This window comes from Trachurus japonicus, chromosome 11 (genome assembly GCF_045865225.1).
Source record: "Trachurus japonicus isolate A0001 chromosome 11, Traja_1.0".
NCBI lineage: Eukaryota > Metazoa > Chordata > Actinopteri > Carangiformes > Carangidae > Trachurus > Trachurus japonicus.
Genome location: NC_140917.1, coordinates 6,622,848 through 6,639,349, shown reverse-complemented (window position 1 = coordinate 6,639,349; position 16,502 = coordinate 6,622,848). Strand labels below are relative to the sequence as shown.

The 16,502-nt window shown below is 39.5% G+C and overlaps 1 protein-coding gene and 1 pseudogene across 1 annotated transcript; both read left to right on the top strand.

The window, feature by feature from the left end:
- The first annotated feature begins 892 nt into the window (after window positions 1-892).
- Window positions 893-4,089, top strand: LOC146978055 (major histocompatibility complex class I-related protein 1-like). Its single transcript, XM_085790798.1, has 7 exons — window positions 893-930; window positions 1,116-1,382; window positions 2,364-2,642; window positions 2,831-3,160; window positions 3,405-3,509; window positions 3,666-3,683; window positions 3,825-4,089. Exons 2-7 carry the CDS (start codon window positions 1,178-1,180, stop codon window positions 3,866-3,868), a joined length of 981 nt encoding a protein of 326 aa, XP_085646924.1. The 5' UTR covers window positions 893-930; window positions 1,116-1,177; the 3' UTR covers window positions 3,869-4,089.
- A 4,919-nt stretch (window positions 4,090-9,008) lies between these two features.
- On the top strand, window positions 9,009-16,138 carry LOC146978054 (major histocompatibility complex class I-related protein 1-like; annotated as a pseudogene).
- The last annotated feature ends 364 nt before the right edge of the window (window positions 16,139-16,502 follow it).

Here is a 16,502-nt window from a genome sequence, read left to right as displayed (position 1 = left end):
CTTAGTCGACATGAGGGTGAGTAGATGATGAGTTTGAAATTTGAATTTTGGGTGAACTATTCTTTTAAGCAACTGAACAAGTGCAGGCAGATATTTATTTAAATAACTAACTGATTGTGTTTTCTCATTTTCATCACCTACTTATCTGTTTATCAATCCTTTTTTTCCTTTTCCCTCTCCTCCCCCTTTTGGCCCCACCCCTACTGTCTGATTACCCTATAACTGGCACTAACCTTTAAATACCACAATTAAATCAAGAAACATGACCTGGACTTGCATTGCTGCAACCTCCCATTCCATCTACACCCCACCCCCCTCCTTTCCCCTTTTTCTTTTTTCCCCTTTTTTTTCTCTTCTTCTTTTTTTGGGCATTAATATGTACTCCTCCTTTGTCCGAGAAACCTAGCACTTTAATTGTCAAATATAATGTGAATGTGATTGTACTATTTTCTCTGTTCTTTCTTTTCTTTAAAAAAACAAGAAGAACAGAACTTTTTAAATATTGTACTTGTACTTTTCTTAACCTGTTTGTTTCTATGTCAGCTAGGGGGCCTGGCAATGGAAATTAGCTTGGTAGCTAGAATTGGGTACATTTACATTTTATTTTAAAATGTGTATCAATGTACGTTGTCCCTCTCTATCAAATAAAACTGAATTGAAATTGAAAATTGAGATCAGCAAGAACAGATAACACACATTTACATGCAACACAACCAATCAAAAATGCTCCCAATCCACAATCCACACGCTTGGTCAGGAGAAAGTTCCTGTTCACAGACGTAAACACACCCACAGAAACCAAGTGGACCAGAAAACATCAGTAAAATAAAGACAAGATTCACAGCAGGTGATTTACAGCTCCTCACTTCTCCGACCTCTTCAAGATGAAAATATTTTTGTTGCTCGTCTTCTGTCGCTTTTCATCTCCAGGTAAGAAACATTTTAAATCTCCAACCTCTACTGCAGCAGCAGCTTTGTATTGTAAGAAGTGTGTGAAACTAATCAGATAACATTCATGGATGAGTTTAACAGATAGCTCCCAATTATTGTATTCTTTTAAAGTAAAGTAGTAGTAGTATAAAAAGCTGAATTTGAAACCTTGATTTGTCCCACAGTGAAATACTCCCTGACGCTTTTTACCACTACATCTTCTGGAGTCCCAAACATCCCAGAGTTTATGGGTATTGCCCTGCTCAACGATGTGCCAGTGGGATGCTGCGACAGCGACAGAAAGATGGTCGAGTCCAAACACGTCTGGGTAACAGCATATTTGGATCACAATCCTGAAGTACTACAGTGGTTCACCAGACAGTGCATAGATGATCAGCCCGGGTTCACAAAATCCGTACTTTATCTTTTGATGCAGACCTTTAACCAAACGGGTACAGTCCTCTATTTTATATTTCTGAGTTCAAGATACTGTATAATTAATCTGAAATCCCTGTATATTGTGACATTCGTGATCTTACTTTTCCTTATAGACCTTTTTATTATTATTGATGATTTGCTCATTTCTTGTTTTTGCACTCTTTGGACATTAAACTAAGTACAAATACAGATGGGGAACTGATTTTCAAAGTAAAAGCAGTGTTTCTCCAACTCACAAAACAATTTAAGTGAGTTTAACTTAAAGCAGAAGTAAGTGGTCCGGTCGTTTTCGCTAATGCTGCGTTCCAGGCAGGCTTTTGAAATCGTAAATTACAGCTTCAAGTCACAACTTACGACTTTGTAGCGTTTCAGGCAACCCACTCGTGTTTTTCCGACCTGTTTTACCGGTGAAAATCACTATAACGGCCACTCGTAACTTCCGACCGGTGAACTCGTACCAGATCGAACTGGTACGACTTCACGGTCGGAAAAATACGAGTTTCCTTGAACGCACCATAACAGTCCTCGTCCCTACGTTGCCACATTCACGGCGTTCCTTGGCTGCACACACAGCCCTGCATGCCGTTCTCTCTCCTCATTGGATAAAAACTGTAGGATACGATAAATGTTTTCTCTTCGGCTCAGAGCAGAGCAGAGTGACTGACAGACCCGTGTTTCAGACCAAACACTCTATGTAAGTGATTGCTGTCGGAAGATATAACTATTTAAGTCTTATATTAACACAAATATATCACTTACTTCTGCTTTAATGTGACTGTGATTGTTTGCAGGCAATCCATTAATCCAAGCGCTGTTGTGTTAGCCAACATGTAGCTGCAGAAATCTCTCACTGCCATGCAAACAAGTCCTATTATCACCATATAACATTGCAGCTGCTCTCAGTTCTGATTTAACCGTGGTAGTTCATCACAAAGTGTTTTTACAGCTTGAGTTGGACTGTCAGACTGATTTCATCATCACTGTCCCTGTCTCAGGTGTCCATGTTTTACAGAACTTCATTGGCTGTGCGTGGGACGATGAGACTGGAGACATCACAGGTTTTCATCAGTACGGTTATGATGGAGAAGACTTGCTATCATTTGATCTGAGGACACTGACGTGGGTCGCTCTGAAGCCACAGGCTGATGTCATCAAACTGAGATGGGATGCTGAGAAAGACAGGATACAATACGTTGAGAGCTTCGTAACTCAGTTTTGTCCCGACTGGCTGAAGAAGTACGTGAACTTGGGGGAAAACTTTCTGCTGAGAACAGGTAGAGTCACATGATGTAGTTTCATCATGTCATGCAATTTGGTTTAAAGTGAAAAAAATCAATAACTGCTTGAAATAACTCAATGTCTTTTTAATGAATTAACAGATGCTCCTGGTTTGCAGACAAAGTTTTGACACTTTTACACAGGTGTTTAAACACTCCCCCTCCTCTTCTTCCTCCTCCACCAGTCCGTCCCTCAGTGTCTCTCCTCCAGAAGACTCCCTCCTCTCCAGTCAGCTGCCACGCTACAGGTTTCTACCCTCACAGAGCCCTGATGTTCTGGACCAAAGATGGAGAGGAGCTTCATGAGGACGTGGACCAAGGAGAGATCCTCCCCAACCATGATGGATCCTTCCAGATGAGTGTTGACCTGGACGTCTCATCAGTCAAAGCTGAAGACTGGAGGAGGTACGACTGTGTGTTTCAGCTCTCTGGAGTGAAGGACGACATCGTCACCAAACTGGACAAAGCTCACATCAGGACCAACATGGAAAATGTTGGAGTCAGAAATGATCAAGGTGATAAAGAACATTTTATTTTTGCTTTTTTCACATTCAAAGTGCAAAGAGTGAAAAGACTCACTGACAATCTTCATCAAGCTTTATGTTTAATTCATGTTTCTGTCAGACACCTCCTCAGAAAACTGATGAGGTGATAAGTGGATGAATGTGACACATGATGAACACATGAGTCTCTGCTCTAACCTGCTTCACCTGCACATTGTGTGATGATGGTTTTGTTTCTTTGTGTTTTGTTGAACAGAGAAGTCCAGTGACTCGACCATCACCGTCGTTGTTGCAGTGGTTGTTCTTGTCGTCGTCCTCATTTGTTCTGTCGTTGGATTTCTGGTCTACAAAAAGAAGACAGGTGAGAGAGTCCAGCAGCTGAGTGGATGTTTGTGTCCAGGCTGCAACACTGAGTCAAAATGTGATAAAGCAACAAGTGACAAGACTCAGAGTCTGATGAAACTCTACACTTCAATATGAAAATGTTTGACAAGTCAACTTCTTCTTCTGTTTTCAGCTGAACTCCCTGCACCTCGTAAGTACAACTAGTTTTTCCTCCACTGCCTCTGAACACATGAACGTTACAGTGGGTTAAAGAGCTTTAACTAAACTGTCCAGACAGGAAGTTCAGTGTGTGATGATGAGTGGACTAACAACATGTTTGTGACTTTTACAGCTCCTGGTGACTCTGAACTCACTGAGAACCTGAATCCAACCTGAAGCTCTGGGATTATTTTCTGTAACAGAGTCTGAGTGACAGCTGCTTTTCTACTCTGAAGCTCTGACAGTGTCATCTGTATATTTAGATCTGTACTTAAATATGAAATGAGTATATTTTGGTTATGAAAAATGTTCTTTCTGTATTTTCACATGCAACCAGCCAGTCTTTAGACTGAGATAGGACCACCCACCTAATTAACATGACCACAGAGGTAAATACTTCAATAGCCTAGTACAGAGAAGAGGGGGAAAAAGAATAACAGTAATAAATGCTCATGTCTATGAATGAATAAATACATGTAAACTATGATATGTGAAGTTATTGGCTGTGGTTCTCTGTGCTGTATTCATAATATTTTGTCAAAGTAATTGCACATTTTTATTACTTTGACAACACATGACACCACAAACCTTTGGACATTGGAGACATTATTGAAAAGCGAAACATTTTTTAGTGTTGTTGAGCTTTCATTGTCATGAATGTGAGTTAAAAATAAAAACGTGTTAAACAGGATTTACAACAAGATAAGATGGTCGAGATGAGATAAGTCACGTCAGGTAAAACACTGCAGCTGCTGCACTACAGACGTTATTGTCTCTATTATTGTCTCAGCTTGTCTGCTGCTTAAGTCCAAAACACATGTAGGACATGACGAGGATAATGATGAACTTTATTTATGAAGCATTTACCAAATCATTGAAGCAGCAGTAGTTGTAATTGAACCAGTAGCAGCAGTATTGGTGTAACAATCAGTTCCTATTGTTATTATAATCATTGAACTGGTGCCCTCTGGGTCTTTCATCCTGTTCCTCTGCAGAATCATTAATTAGTTGCAGGCTGATTTTCTGATCTGTGATGTGATGTGATGTGAGGATCCTCAGATGCCGGTTTAATGTTCTTATTGAAACTTTCAGAAGAATGGAAACGCCTTAGTCTGATAAGTATCTCACCATTATAGCTTCCTGGGCCAAAACACCACACCTGAGCGCAAACACTTGAACCTTCCTCCCGAGGAAACAGCAGGGAGAAGTTAAAGCGTCTGTATCATCAGTCCTTTGTTCGTCTGGAAAAACAAAATGAAAACATTTATTTTGTTTCTGCTTCTATGTCACAGTTCATCAGCAGGTAGGGTTTAAATATTCCCTTATTGCACCAATGCATCACAGGAGAAATTTTTATAGACATTTTTGCACAGATCTTGATGTTTCTGGTGACATGTGGATCTAAACATCTCCGCTCTCCACTTTCATGAAATTCACACATAAGAAATAAAATCTCTCTCTATCTCTCTCTCTCTCAAATTCAAATTCAAATTTGCTTTATTGGCATGAATGTCATGAAGACTATGTTGCCAAAGCATAAAAACTCAATGAAACAAAACAATAAACTTCAGAGTTACAAAGAACTACAAAGTATATATGGAATGAAAATAAAAATTTCTCTCTCTCTCTCTCTCTCTCTCTCTCTCTCTCTCTCTCTCTCTCTCTCTCTCTCTCTCTCTCTCTCTCTCTCTCTCTCTCTCTCTCTCTCTCTAGATCCCTCTCCTCCAGAAGACTCCCTCCATGATGGATTGACCTGGACGTCTCATCAGTCAAAGCTGAAGACTCCTGAACCACGTTTCCTGCCATTTTGAGTTGCGTACCTGTGTGTCCTTTTTGTTTTGCTGATTATTGTCACACTCACTTAAATTTCACTTTAAAGGTCCTGGGGTGAAACCCCCCAGGTGGCGTTGTCGGTTTAAGTTACAGAAATTATAGATTTGAGTAAATTCCCTTTATTTATTTAATTCTTTTTTTTTTTGTCCAACCCTCGTACCACCACATTAATGTAAGTTTTAGTAAGATGTTGTTGCACTGTGATTGGATGATGAAGGATGAAAGAGTCACAGTGTCTAAAATTGTGATATTTTCAGCAATATTCAATATGTTTCATAACACTGAGGAAAAAAATTGTAGTTATAATGTTCTAATGTAGATATAATGTAGTTTTTATGTTTGACCACTAGATGGGGCAGTAGGACAGGAAACGAGCTGCAGGTGCAGATGGGAAGCAAACAGTTTCTGACCATGTGGCAGCTTTTAAAGACATTGAATGGAAACTTACCTGTTAGGAACTGTGTTTTATCTGCACTAAGGTGAGTGGCGGCCTTGGTCCAGCTCAGTCAGTTGGAGTTTGGCTGCAGAGGAGGAACCATGTTGTTGTTGTTGTTGTTGTTGTTGTCTGTTGGTGGCTTTAGCACCTTGTGAGACAATAAATCACAACAAAAAGATGTTACTATTTTCCCGCCTACACCACTGACTTCTTTAATTCTCACACTGTGGAGTTGAAACATATTTTAAAGACCCTGTGAGCTGCACAGGTGTGAATTTTGTGGGCACTGGTGTTGTTCCTTTTGTGCAGCCACATTCAGACCTCTCTCCTCCCCTCGGCTGTCACTGTTTCCTTTCTCTGTCGACATGTGAGCAGCTGTGTGAGTGTGAGGTTTGAACAAGTAGCTCCCATACAACATGATGGAAACAATATTTGTGTTGCTCCTCTGCTGTCACGCAGCATCTCCAGGTAAGATCACATTTTATTGTAACTTTTTTTGTTTTAACATCTCAGGAACTTTTACACTGAAGTCGATGCCTCTTTAGACCTTTTATCAAAACTACAACTCAAGGCTGTGCTGCTGAATCTGTGACATCCCTGATGTACAGACCAGAAAAGGTGCATGCTTCAAATAAAACCAGATTATTGATCTTATAGTAACCACTTCTACAAATGAACTTTTATCACCTGCAGTTGCAGGTATCTGTTTAATCATGTGACTGCTTTAGAGCAACTTGTGCATTAATTTCTATAACAATGGGGCATCATTCATTTAATCTGAGGTGGGGTGCACAAGAAAATGGATGAATGATAATAATTTGTTCAAAAATTCATCTTATTTTGTTATTTCTGTTTATGTATGTATTATTAATTTGTGAAAATGTGTTTCAGTGACTCACTCCCTGAAGTTTTTATTCACTGGAGTTTCTGGAATCCAAACCTGGCCGGAGTTTGTTGCTGTGACGACGGTTGATGATGTTGAGGTGATTTACTGTGACAGTAACAGCAGAAGAGCTGAACCCAAACAGGACTGGATGGAACAAGATCCAACACACATGGACACACTCACTGAGGAGTGTCGTGTTGGTCAAAGCTCCTTTAACTCCAACATGAAGGAGTGGATGCAGCTCTTCAACCACACTGAAGGTAAATTCATGTCTCACTGCTGAAATATTTTCTGTTCAAGTTTGTTATGCAAAAGAATATAGAGATCAAACATGGGAACATTAATGTGTTTGTCAATTTTTGTTTTGTCATTTCATTCTATTTGTTAAAATTCTGAGTCTGTTTCATGTTGTATAAAAGTGAATATTTCCAACCTCTTTGCTATAGAATTAGTGATTGAAAATTGAAATTAATGATTAAACTTGAGTAGCCTAACAACATGTTATTTCACATTAAACAGTTTCAGTTTGTAGTTGACAGTAGTTTTTGTCTCTGTCTCTGTCTCAGGCGTCCACATTTACCAGAGGATGTTTGGATGTGAATGGGACGATGAGACTCAAGAGGTTTCTGTCAACAACCAGTATGGTTACGATGGAGAAGACTTCATAGTATTTGATTTGAAGACACAAACATGGATCGCACCAAAACCACAGGCCGTCGTCATTAAACGGGGATGGGACGAGGACAGAGTTTCATTATCTCAATTGCAGAACTTCCTCACTCAGGAGTGTCCTGAGAGGCTGAAGAACTATTTGAACTATGGAAGGAGCTCTCTGATGATAGCAGGTAGAGTCACATGACCTGAGGTTGATTTAAACAAATCATTTAACATCACAGTGAATATGGAGAAAACACATTTTTCTCTCTCCAGTCCGTCCCTCAGTGTCTCTCCTCCAGAAGACTCACTCCTCTCCAGTCAGCTGCCACGCTACAGGTTTCTACCCTCACAGAGCCCTGATGTTCTGGAGGAAAAATGGAGAGGAGCTTCATGAGGACGTGGACCAAGGAGAGATCCTCCCCAACCATGATGGATCCTTCCAGATGAGTGTTGACCTGGACGTCTCATCAGTCAAAGCTGAAGACTGGGGGAACTGTGACTGTGTGTTTCAGCTCTCTGGAGTGAAGGACGACATCGTCACCAAACTGGACAAAGCTCAGATCAGGACCAACTCAGGTAAAGCTGGAATCAGACACATTGGTTGTTTTATTGGTTTATTTCATGAGATATTCTGCAGGTGATTTTTTGTTGTGCTGATTTTGATTGTCTTCAATATGGATCATAAACCATCAGCAACACAGCAGCATGTGTTCATATCATTCTTTATAATGGGCTTTAATGTTAAATCAACTCAGTGAAGTGACATGTGAATACTCTATAGTTTCCCTGATCAACCAACCAACATGACTCTGAGTGATGTGTTTACTGCTGGTGCGATTTCCTGTGAACTGAGGTTAACACACTGGTTGTTTGATACGTGGGAACATCTGTTCATCTGTAGCAACAACGTGGTAACAAGTTGACCGCAGTTTCACCACGTACAGACAGAAAAACACCAAAACTTAGTCTCTAAGGACACAGTTACCACAATTACACCCCTTAACACCCACTTGTCTATGTGCCATGTTATTTGAAGGAAATTCAGAAAAAAGAGAAAAAAAGATATTAGAGTAAATGCACAACCAAACATTTAATTTACAATTTACCAATTAATGCTGCTTTAAAAAACAACCAGTGAGTCAATTGGTATTTGCAGAGGAGGAATCATGTTGTTGTCGGCTTTGTTTCTTTTCTCAATCTTGTATATATTTTTAGCACCTTAGTACAATTAATCTCAACAAAAATATTTTACCTACACCACTGACTTCTTTATTCCTCACAGTTTGGAAATTAAACATAATTTTAAGACCCAAGCTGCACAGGTGTGAATTGTGCAAACACTCATGGTGTTCCTGTCATGCATTATGATGAATGGAAATCATTACTTAAAAAATCTGCATATTTATTTATTTATCTATTTATTTATTTGGTGAAAATGTGCTGCAGAGATTCACTCCCTGGAGTTTTTCTTCACTGGAGTTTCTGGAATCCAAACCTGGCCGGAGTTTGTTGCTGTGACGATGGTTGATGATGTTGAGGTGATTTACTGTGACAGTAACAGCAGAAGAGCTGAACCCAAACAGGACTGGATGACAAAACTACTGGAAGAGGATCCAACACACATGGACACACTCACTGAGGAGTGTCGTGTTGGTCGAAGCTCCTTCAACTCCAGCATGAGGGAGTGGATGCAGCTCTTCAACCACACTGAAGGTAAATTCATGTCTCACTGCTGATCACGTACATGAACACTGTGTTCATCAATTGGTGATTTGTCATTTCATTCTAGTATGTGTTAAAATAAATAGTTTTTGTGAGTGTTTGTCTGTTTCATGTTGTATGAAAGTGAATGTTTCCAACCTCTACGCTGTAGAACGAGTGATTGAAATCATGAACTGGTTAACAAAATTTGAGTAACAATATGCTATTTTTCCTAAAACAGTTTCAGTTCGTAGTTGACAGTGTTGTCTCTGTCTCTGTCTCAGGTGTCCACATTTACCAGAGGATGTTTGGATGTGAATGGAACAATGACACTGGGGAAGTTAATCATTATGGTTGCGATGGAGAAGACTTCATCATTAAACACAGGTGGGACAATGACAGAGATTCATTATCTCAATTGCAGAACTTCCTCACCCAGCAGTGTCCTGAGAGGCTGAAGAACTATGTGAACTATGGAAGGAGCTCTCTGATGAGAACAGGTAGAGTCACATGACCTGATGTAGATTTAAACTTTACTTTACTTTACTTTATTTGTTTATTTGGTTGGGACAATGCATATTAATGGACAGTGAGTGCTAGAGTACCCACAGTAAATACACCGGATTTAGCACATGTGCTAATTTACATCCGTAGTCCCCAAAACAATACAACAAATTAACATAAAAAGTCCAAAAGGACAGAGGACCATTAGATAACAGGAAAAGTACATTTACATGGTTACAGGGTTAGACATGAATGAACATGATTCATTGAAATATAAAAATATATGTCTATACAGTTGCGATTGACATGGTTCATTTTAAATATAAAAATATAAATCTATACAGTTGTGCTTGACATTATTCGTTGAATTATAAAATATATATATATGTATATACTGTATATACAATAAGTTGCAATTGACATGATTCATTTTAAATATAAAAATATGAATCTATACAGTTGTGCTTGACATGATTCATTTTTAATAAAATTAAAAATATATATATCTATACAGATGTGTATACATGGTTTGTTGAATTATAAAAAATATATATTACTTACTTACTTTACTTTATTTGTTTATTTGGGTGGGACAGTGCACATCAATGTACATATAAAAACATGTAAATGTGCCGGATTATAGCAGCAATGCTAAGTTCCATCCGGATCTATGTAGCTATGACTGACATGATTAATTGAAAAAACATAATTACACATGCTCGGGCTAGATTTACTTTCACCAGACCGAGCATGCTTACATGATTGCACCCTGACTGATTATTGCACATGAACCGGCCATAAACATTCACACATAGTAACTATACCTCCATTATTGCACACATACCGGTCATAAACATTCGCACATAATGACATATGCTAGACTATTGCACACGCACTGGCCATAGCCATACAACTGTAATCATGTTTAACCCGGGTTAAACATGATTACAGGTGCTCACAAGTTTGTTTGTCTAATATCCAGTCTGAAAGTTGTGCTTTAAAGGTCTTAAAAGTCGGAACCTCTCTAATATTGATGGGTAACTTGTTCCATTCTAAACATCCTTGGACTGATAACACATTTTGAGAAAATGTTGTGCGTCTAAATTGTACCTCACAGTCCCCTCTTGTGGTGGCTCTGGTCCCTATACTCCTTTCTGGTTGTTTTTTTAAAAACAAAAAACTAATCATTTAACATCACAGTGAATATGACGTATAACACATTTCTCCGTCTTAAGTTCCTCCCTCAGTGTCTCTCCTCCAGAAGACTCCCTTATCTCCAGTCAGCTGCCACGCTACAGGTTTCTACCCTCACAGAGCCCTGATGTTCTGGACCAAAGATGGAGAGGAGCTTCATGAGGACGTGGACCAAGGAGAGATCCTCCCCAACCATGATGGATCCTTCCAGATGAGTGTTGACCTGGACGTCTCATCAGTCAAAGCTGAAGACTGGAGGAGGTACGACTGTGTGTTTCAGCTCTCTGGACTGAAGGACGACATTGTCACCAAACTGGACAAAGCTCACATCAGGACCAATTCACCCAACTCAGGTAAAGCTGGAATCAGACACATTGGTTGTTTTATTGGTTTATTTTGTCAGATTTCATGCACATACATTTTTATTTAGCTAATTTGTGAGTGTTTTATATTTTCGACATTCATTCATTGACTCTAATATCAATGAGGTAAACCATTAGCAACACTGCAGCAGTGTGTGTTGATATGATGCTTTATAATGGGCTGTAATGTTAAATCCACTCAGTGAAGTGACATGTGAATGCTGTAGTTTCCCTGATCAACCAACCAACATGACTCTGACTGATGTGTTTACTGCTGGTGTGATTTCCTGTGAACTGTGGTGAACAACACTGTCTTCTGTCAAATCTCTTCCTGTTCCTGTTCGGCAGAAGGTCTGTTTGCGAAGAAAGAGACAAACGGTAGCGGTGGGGAAGGGAGGGGCGGGTTACACCGGGCCATACGCCATGAGGTGCCGGCCGTATCATTGTAGTAACCCAGAAATCCTCTCGGGGGCGATAGAAGTTACGCACTATAGCTTTAAAGACTTAAAGACTTAAAGACTAAAGACAAATAAAAGCCGAGCAGCAGCAGCAATGTGAGCAAGTGAGGGGGAAAATTGAAGTAATAAGAAGAAAAGTGATGAGTGTAACATTTAGGAATTACTGGGAAAAAGGTGCATTCTCAAAATATAACCAGATTATTGATGTTATAGTAACTACTTCTACAAATGAACCTTTATCACATGCAGTTGCAAGTATATTTATCATTTTATTGTATCTGTTTAATCATGTGACTCTGCTTTAGAGCAGCTTGTGCTTTAATTTCTGTAACATAGGCCATCGTTTATTTAATCTGAGGTGGGGTGCACAAGAAAATGGATGAATGATAATAATTTGTTCAAAAATTAATCTTATTTTATTATTTATGTTTATGTATTTATTATTTATTTGTGAAAATGTGTTGCAGTGATCCACTCCCTGAAGTTTTTCTTCACTGGAGTTTCTGGAATCCAAACCTGGCCAGAGTTTGTTGCCGTGACGACAGTTGATGATGTTGAGGTGATTTACTGTGACAGTAACAGCAGAAGAGCTGAACCCAAACAGGACTGGATGACAAAACTACTGGAAGAGGATCCAACACACATGGACACACTCACTGAGGAGTGTCGTGTTGGTCAAAGCTCCTTCAACTCCAGCATCAGGGAGTGGATGCAGCTCTTAGGCCAAACTGGTAAATTCATGTCTCACTACTAAAATATTGTAATTCTAGTGTGTTGTGCAAACACATTTAGAGATCACACATATGAACATTGTGTTTGTCAATTTGTGATTTGTCATATCATTCTAGTATTTGTTCAAATAAATAGTTTTTGTTTCTGTTTTATGTTGTATAAAAGTGAATGTTTCTAACCTATACCGCAGAGCAAGTAATTGAATTGAAATACTGTTTGACTAAATGTTATTGAATGAATGAATGAATGAATGAATGAATGAATGAATGAATGAATGAATGAATGAATGAATGAATGAGTGTTTATTTCGATCACAGCATCAAAATTTCAACAAAACAAATTCAAGGTAGTAACAAATACTATACAGCTGGTCGAAAAGGGTTGCGGCTGAAGCAAAGCTTATAGCTGCCGCACCCTCTAATTTCTAATTATTGTTAAACTAAACTGACTAAATGTTATTTCACAGAAAACAGTTTCAGTTCGTAGTTGACAGTGGTTTCTGTCTCTGTCTCTTTCTCAGGCGTCCACATTTACCAGAGGATGTTTGGATGTGAATGGGATAATGAGACTCAAGAGGTTTCTGTCTACAACTACTATGGTTACGATGGAGAAGACTTCTTAGCATTTAATTGAAAGACAGAGACATGGATCACTCCCAAATGGCAGGCCTTCTTCATTAAACAGAGGTGGGATGAGGACAGAGCTTCATCAATTCAATTGAAGAACTTCCTCACCCAGCAGTGTCCTGAGAGGCTGAAGAACTATGTGAACTATGGAAGGAGCTCTCTGATGAGAACAGGGGTGGACTGGGACAAAAATTTGGCCCTGGACTTTTTGGTCCAGACCGGCCCACTATCTGCACGCGGATATTTTGCCAACTAGCACTGTTGATGTACATACAAACACACAAGCTCTTAATAACACCACTACTAAACGATATACAATATACAACAAAGTAGAGGAATAGTGTGGAATAAGTTAAGTTTGGACAAAATTACATGCACATAATGAGTCTGCATGCAATCAGAACTTTGGCTAGTTGGCTAAAGTATGGAAAACAATAGTACAATGATCTGAAAAAAGGACAAACACTAATTTTATCTTAGAAAGACAGTACAGCTCAACATAATGTATAGACAATGAAGCATGACAAGAAATACTTGTAATTTGTGTACTGCATCATGAGTAATATGTATGCAGAATGATGTTTTACTGTAACAGTAGTTAATCTGTGTTTTATTAATTTTAACTGTATAATGTTAAACTGTTGAAAGGACAATAAACCATAAACACTGACTGAAAAAAATATGGAAAGCATACATATTTGTTAAGTTGTTAGCTCAATGTCCTTCATGACCAAATTTGAGAGGGCACTTTAATAAAAGCAACTAATCAATTAATGAGGATAGTATATGAATATAGTTATTGTTTTCCAATACTTTAGATAACTAGATTTAGCTGTAACACACCACACCATCAGAGTTATTAGCTATAGCTATTTATGTCAAGTAAAGTTCATAGCAACCGTTCTGGACCATTTACAGTATTTTAATGAATGTTTATCCACACCATTCTGGAAAGCAAATACCTGCTTAACAATCACTACCTCCTTCACATGGTGGAGAGTTTTCCTCAACACTTATTTTTTCAGCCTCCTCCTGCACCATAAGGGCACTGGTAATGGGAGCCTCACTCCCTTCAGACTCACGTGAAGGACCTGCTGCTGAAGCTGCAGCATCGGTGCTTCTAGCTCCAGCCAGGCCACGCGGCCCCTGCAGGAAACATCTGCGTAATTGTTGTACTTTCAGCAGTCTGTGCTGCTAGAGCTTTTCTTTTTCTGTTACTTTCCTCCATTTTTCCGCGCTGCCTTTGCGTTTTTTTTTTACTTTTTTTACTTTTGTTTTTGTTTTTTTCTCTCTCTCGCTCTCTCTCTCTCTCATCATGACTCCTCATCATTAAATGTGATTGGACGGGGGGGGGGGTCTAGAACATGCGTGGGTGGGACTCCTGGGCCTCTGTAGCCTCTCATAGGGCCATTGGGCCAGGTAGACAAGCCACTGGGCCAATCGTCACCTCTCTGCTGTGTCTGCAGCTGATATGAGCACTGTGGGCCGAGCTGATGCATGTCTCTCTCCCTGGGCCGGGAGAGTTACAACAGGCAAGGCGCGAGGCATGGCGATAAAAAAAGATAAATAAATAAATAAAAAACGGCCGCCTATCGGCCCATTAGTGACCGGCCCACCGGGAAAACTCCCGGTACTCCCTATGGCCAATCCACCCCTGGATGAGAACAGGTAGAGTCACATGACCTGATGTAGATTTAAACATGTCATTTAACATCACAGTGAATATGGAGTAAAACACATTCCTCCCTCAGTGTCTCTCCTCCAGAAGACTCCCTCCTCTCCAGTCAGCTGCCACGGTACAGGTTTCTACCCAAACAAAGCTGTGATGTTCTGGAGAAAAGATGGAGAGGAGCTTCATGAGGACGTGGACCAAGGAGAGATCCTCCCCAACCATGATGGATCCTTCCAGAAGAGCATTTACCTCTCATCAGTCAAACCTGAAGACTGGGGGAACTGTGAGTGTGTGTTTCAGTTCTCTGGAATGAAGGACGACATCGTCACCAAACTGGACAAAGCTCAGATCAGGACCAACTCAGGTAACGCTGGAATCAGACACATTGGTTGTTTTATTGATTAATTTCATCAGATTTTCTGCATGTGATTTTTTGTTGTGCTGATTTGTGGGTGTTTTATATTTTTGACATTGATTCATTGCCTCTTCTATCACTGAGGTAAACCATCACCACCAGCAACACTACAGCAGTGGGTGTTCACTGCAAGCATCGATAATGGGCTGTAATGTTAAATCAACTCAATGAAGTGACATGTAACAACATGATCGAGTTTCCCCGATCAACCTACCAACATGACTCTGAGTGATGTGTTTACTGGTGGTGTGGTGTTCTGTAAACTGTGGTGAACACACTGGTTGTTTGATATGTGTTCGTCTGTACAGTGGGTAACAAATGGAGCACAGACAGTTTCACCACTTACAGACAGGAAAACAACAAAGCTTTAACAGTCTCAATCTAAATTTAATCCATTAGCATGGACTGAGCTGCTGGGGCCTGGACAGACCAGTGGGCAGAAAATGCATTTCAGGCCCTTTTAAAAGACGCTGGCTGCAGCTGACACAGTCCATTGTCCAATTGAATGTTCACTTCATGTAGAATATTTTCAGCACTTCATCTTCAACCAGTGTGAATAAATATTCTGTTGTTTCAGTTGATCTTTCAGTTCTCTACATCGGTATCCTGAGAGCCGTTGGGATAGTTCTCCTGCTGGCAGGGTGTGTTACTGGAATGATCCTCTGTGCGAGAAAACGGAAGTGAGAACCAACTCTTTTCAGTGACCCACAGATGTTGGCTTTTTGAAAATTTGATACACATAAGGACTAATTTCTGTATTACATTTTTTCATCTTGGACCATCGCCAGGTCCAAACTTTAATGAGAGAAACTTTAGTTCATAAACAAACACAAAACAAATGCTGCAGCCACAATTGCTAATTATCATGCAACACATTGAATTAATATGGATAAATATGCTAATATTGCTAAATATAAATATTAGCATATGAGCACTGTACTTAGCCAGGAAAGAAAAACTTTCTAACTCCTCTTGTCCTGTACATAGTGTGTTTCTTTTTCTTGTCAATTGATGTAATTTGTGTGTTTAATAAAAACAAAAGGCATTTTAGACCAATTAGATTTAAGGGTGTGCTTCAGTACATCACCACTAGATGGCAGCACCACTTTCTCACCATGTTTTGATCTTCAGGTGTAATTTATTCAGTGTGGCTGTGAAGACTTTTATAATAGAAAAAAAATTGTATTTTTTTGTGTGTTTTTTTAATAAGATGTTATCTGTTCTTATCTTTCCATTTTGTTGCATTAAATCTGTAGTTATGGAGGAAGAGAACCACAGACGTTGTGACTTGTGTTTTAATGAACTGAGTGAAGGAGTGAGTTGACAACGATCACA

Coding starts and splice junctions, on each gene's coding strand:
- LOC146978055 (XM_085790798.1), top strand. CDS start 1,178: ATGGGTATTGCCCTGCTCAACGATGTGCCAGTGGGATGCTGCGACAGC. Junction 1,383..2,363: donor GCAGACCTTTAACCAAACGG/GTACAGTCCTCT, acceptor TCCCTGTCTCAG/GTGTCCATGTTTTACAGAAC. Junction 2,643..2,830: donor AAACTTTCTGCTGAGAACAG/GTAGAGTCACAT, acceptor CTCCTCCACCAG/TCCGTCCCTCAGTGTCTCTC.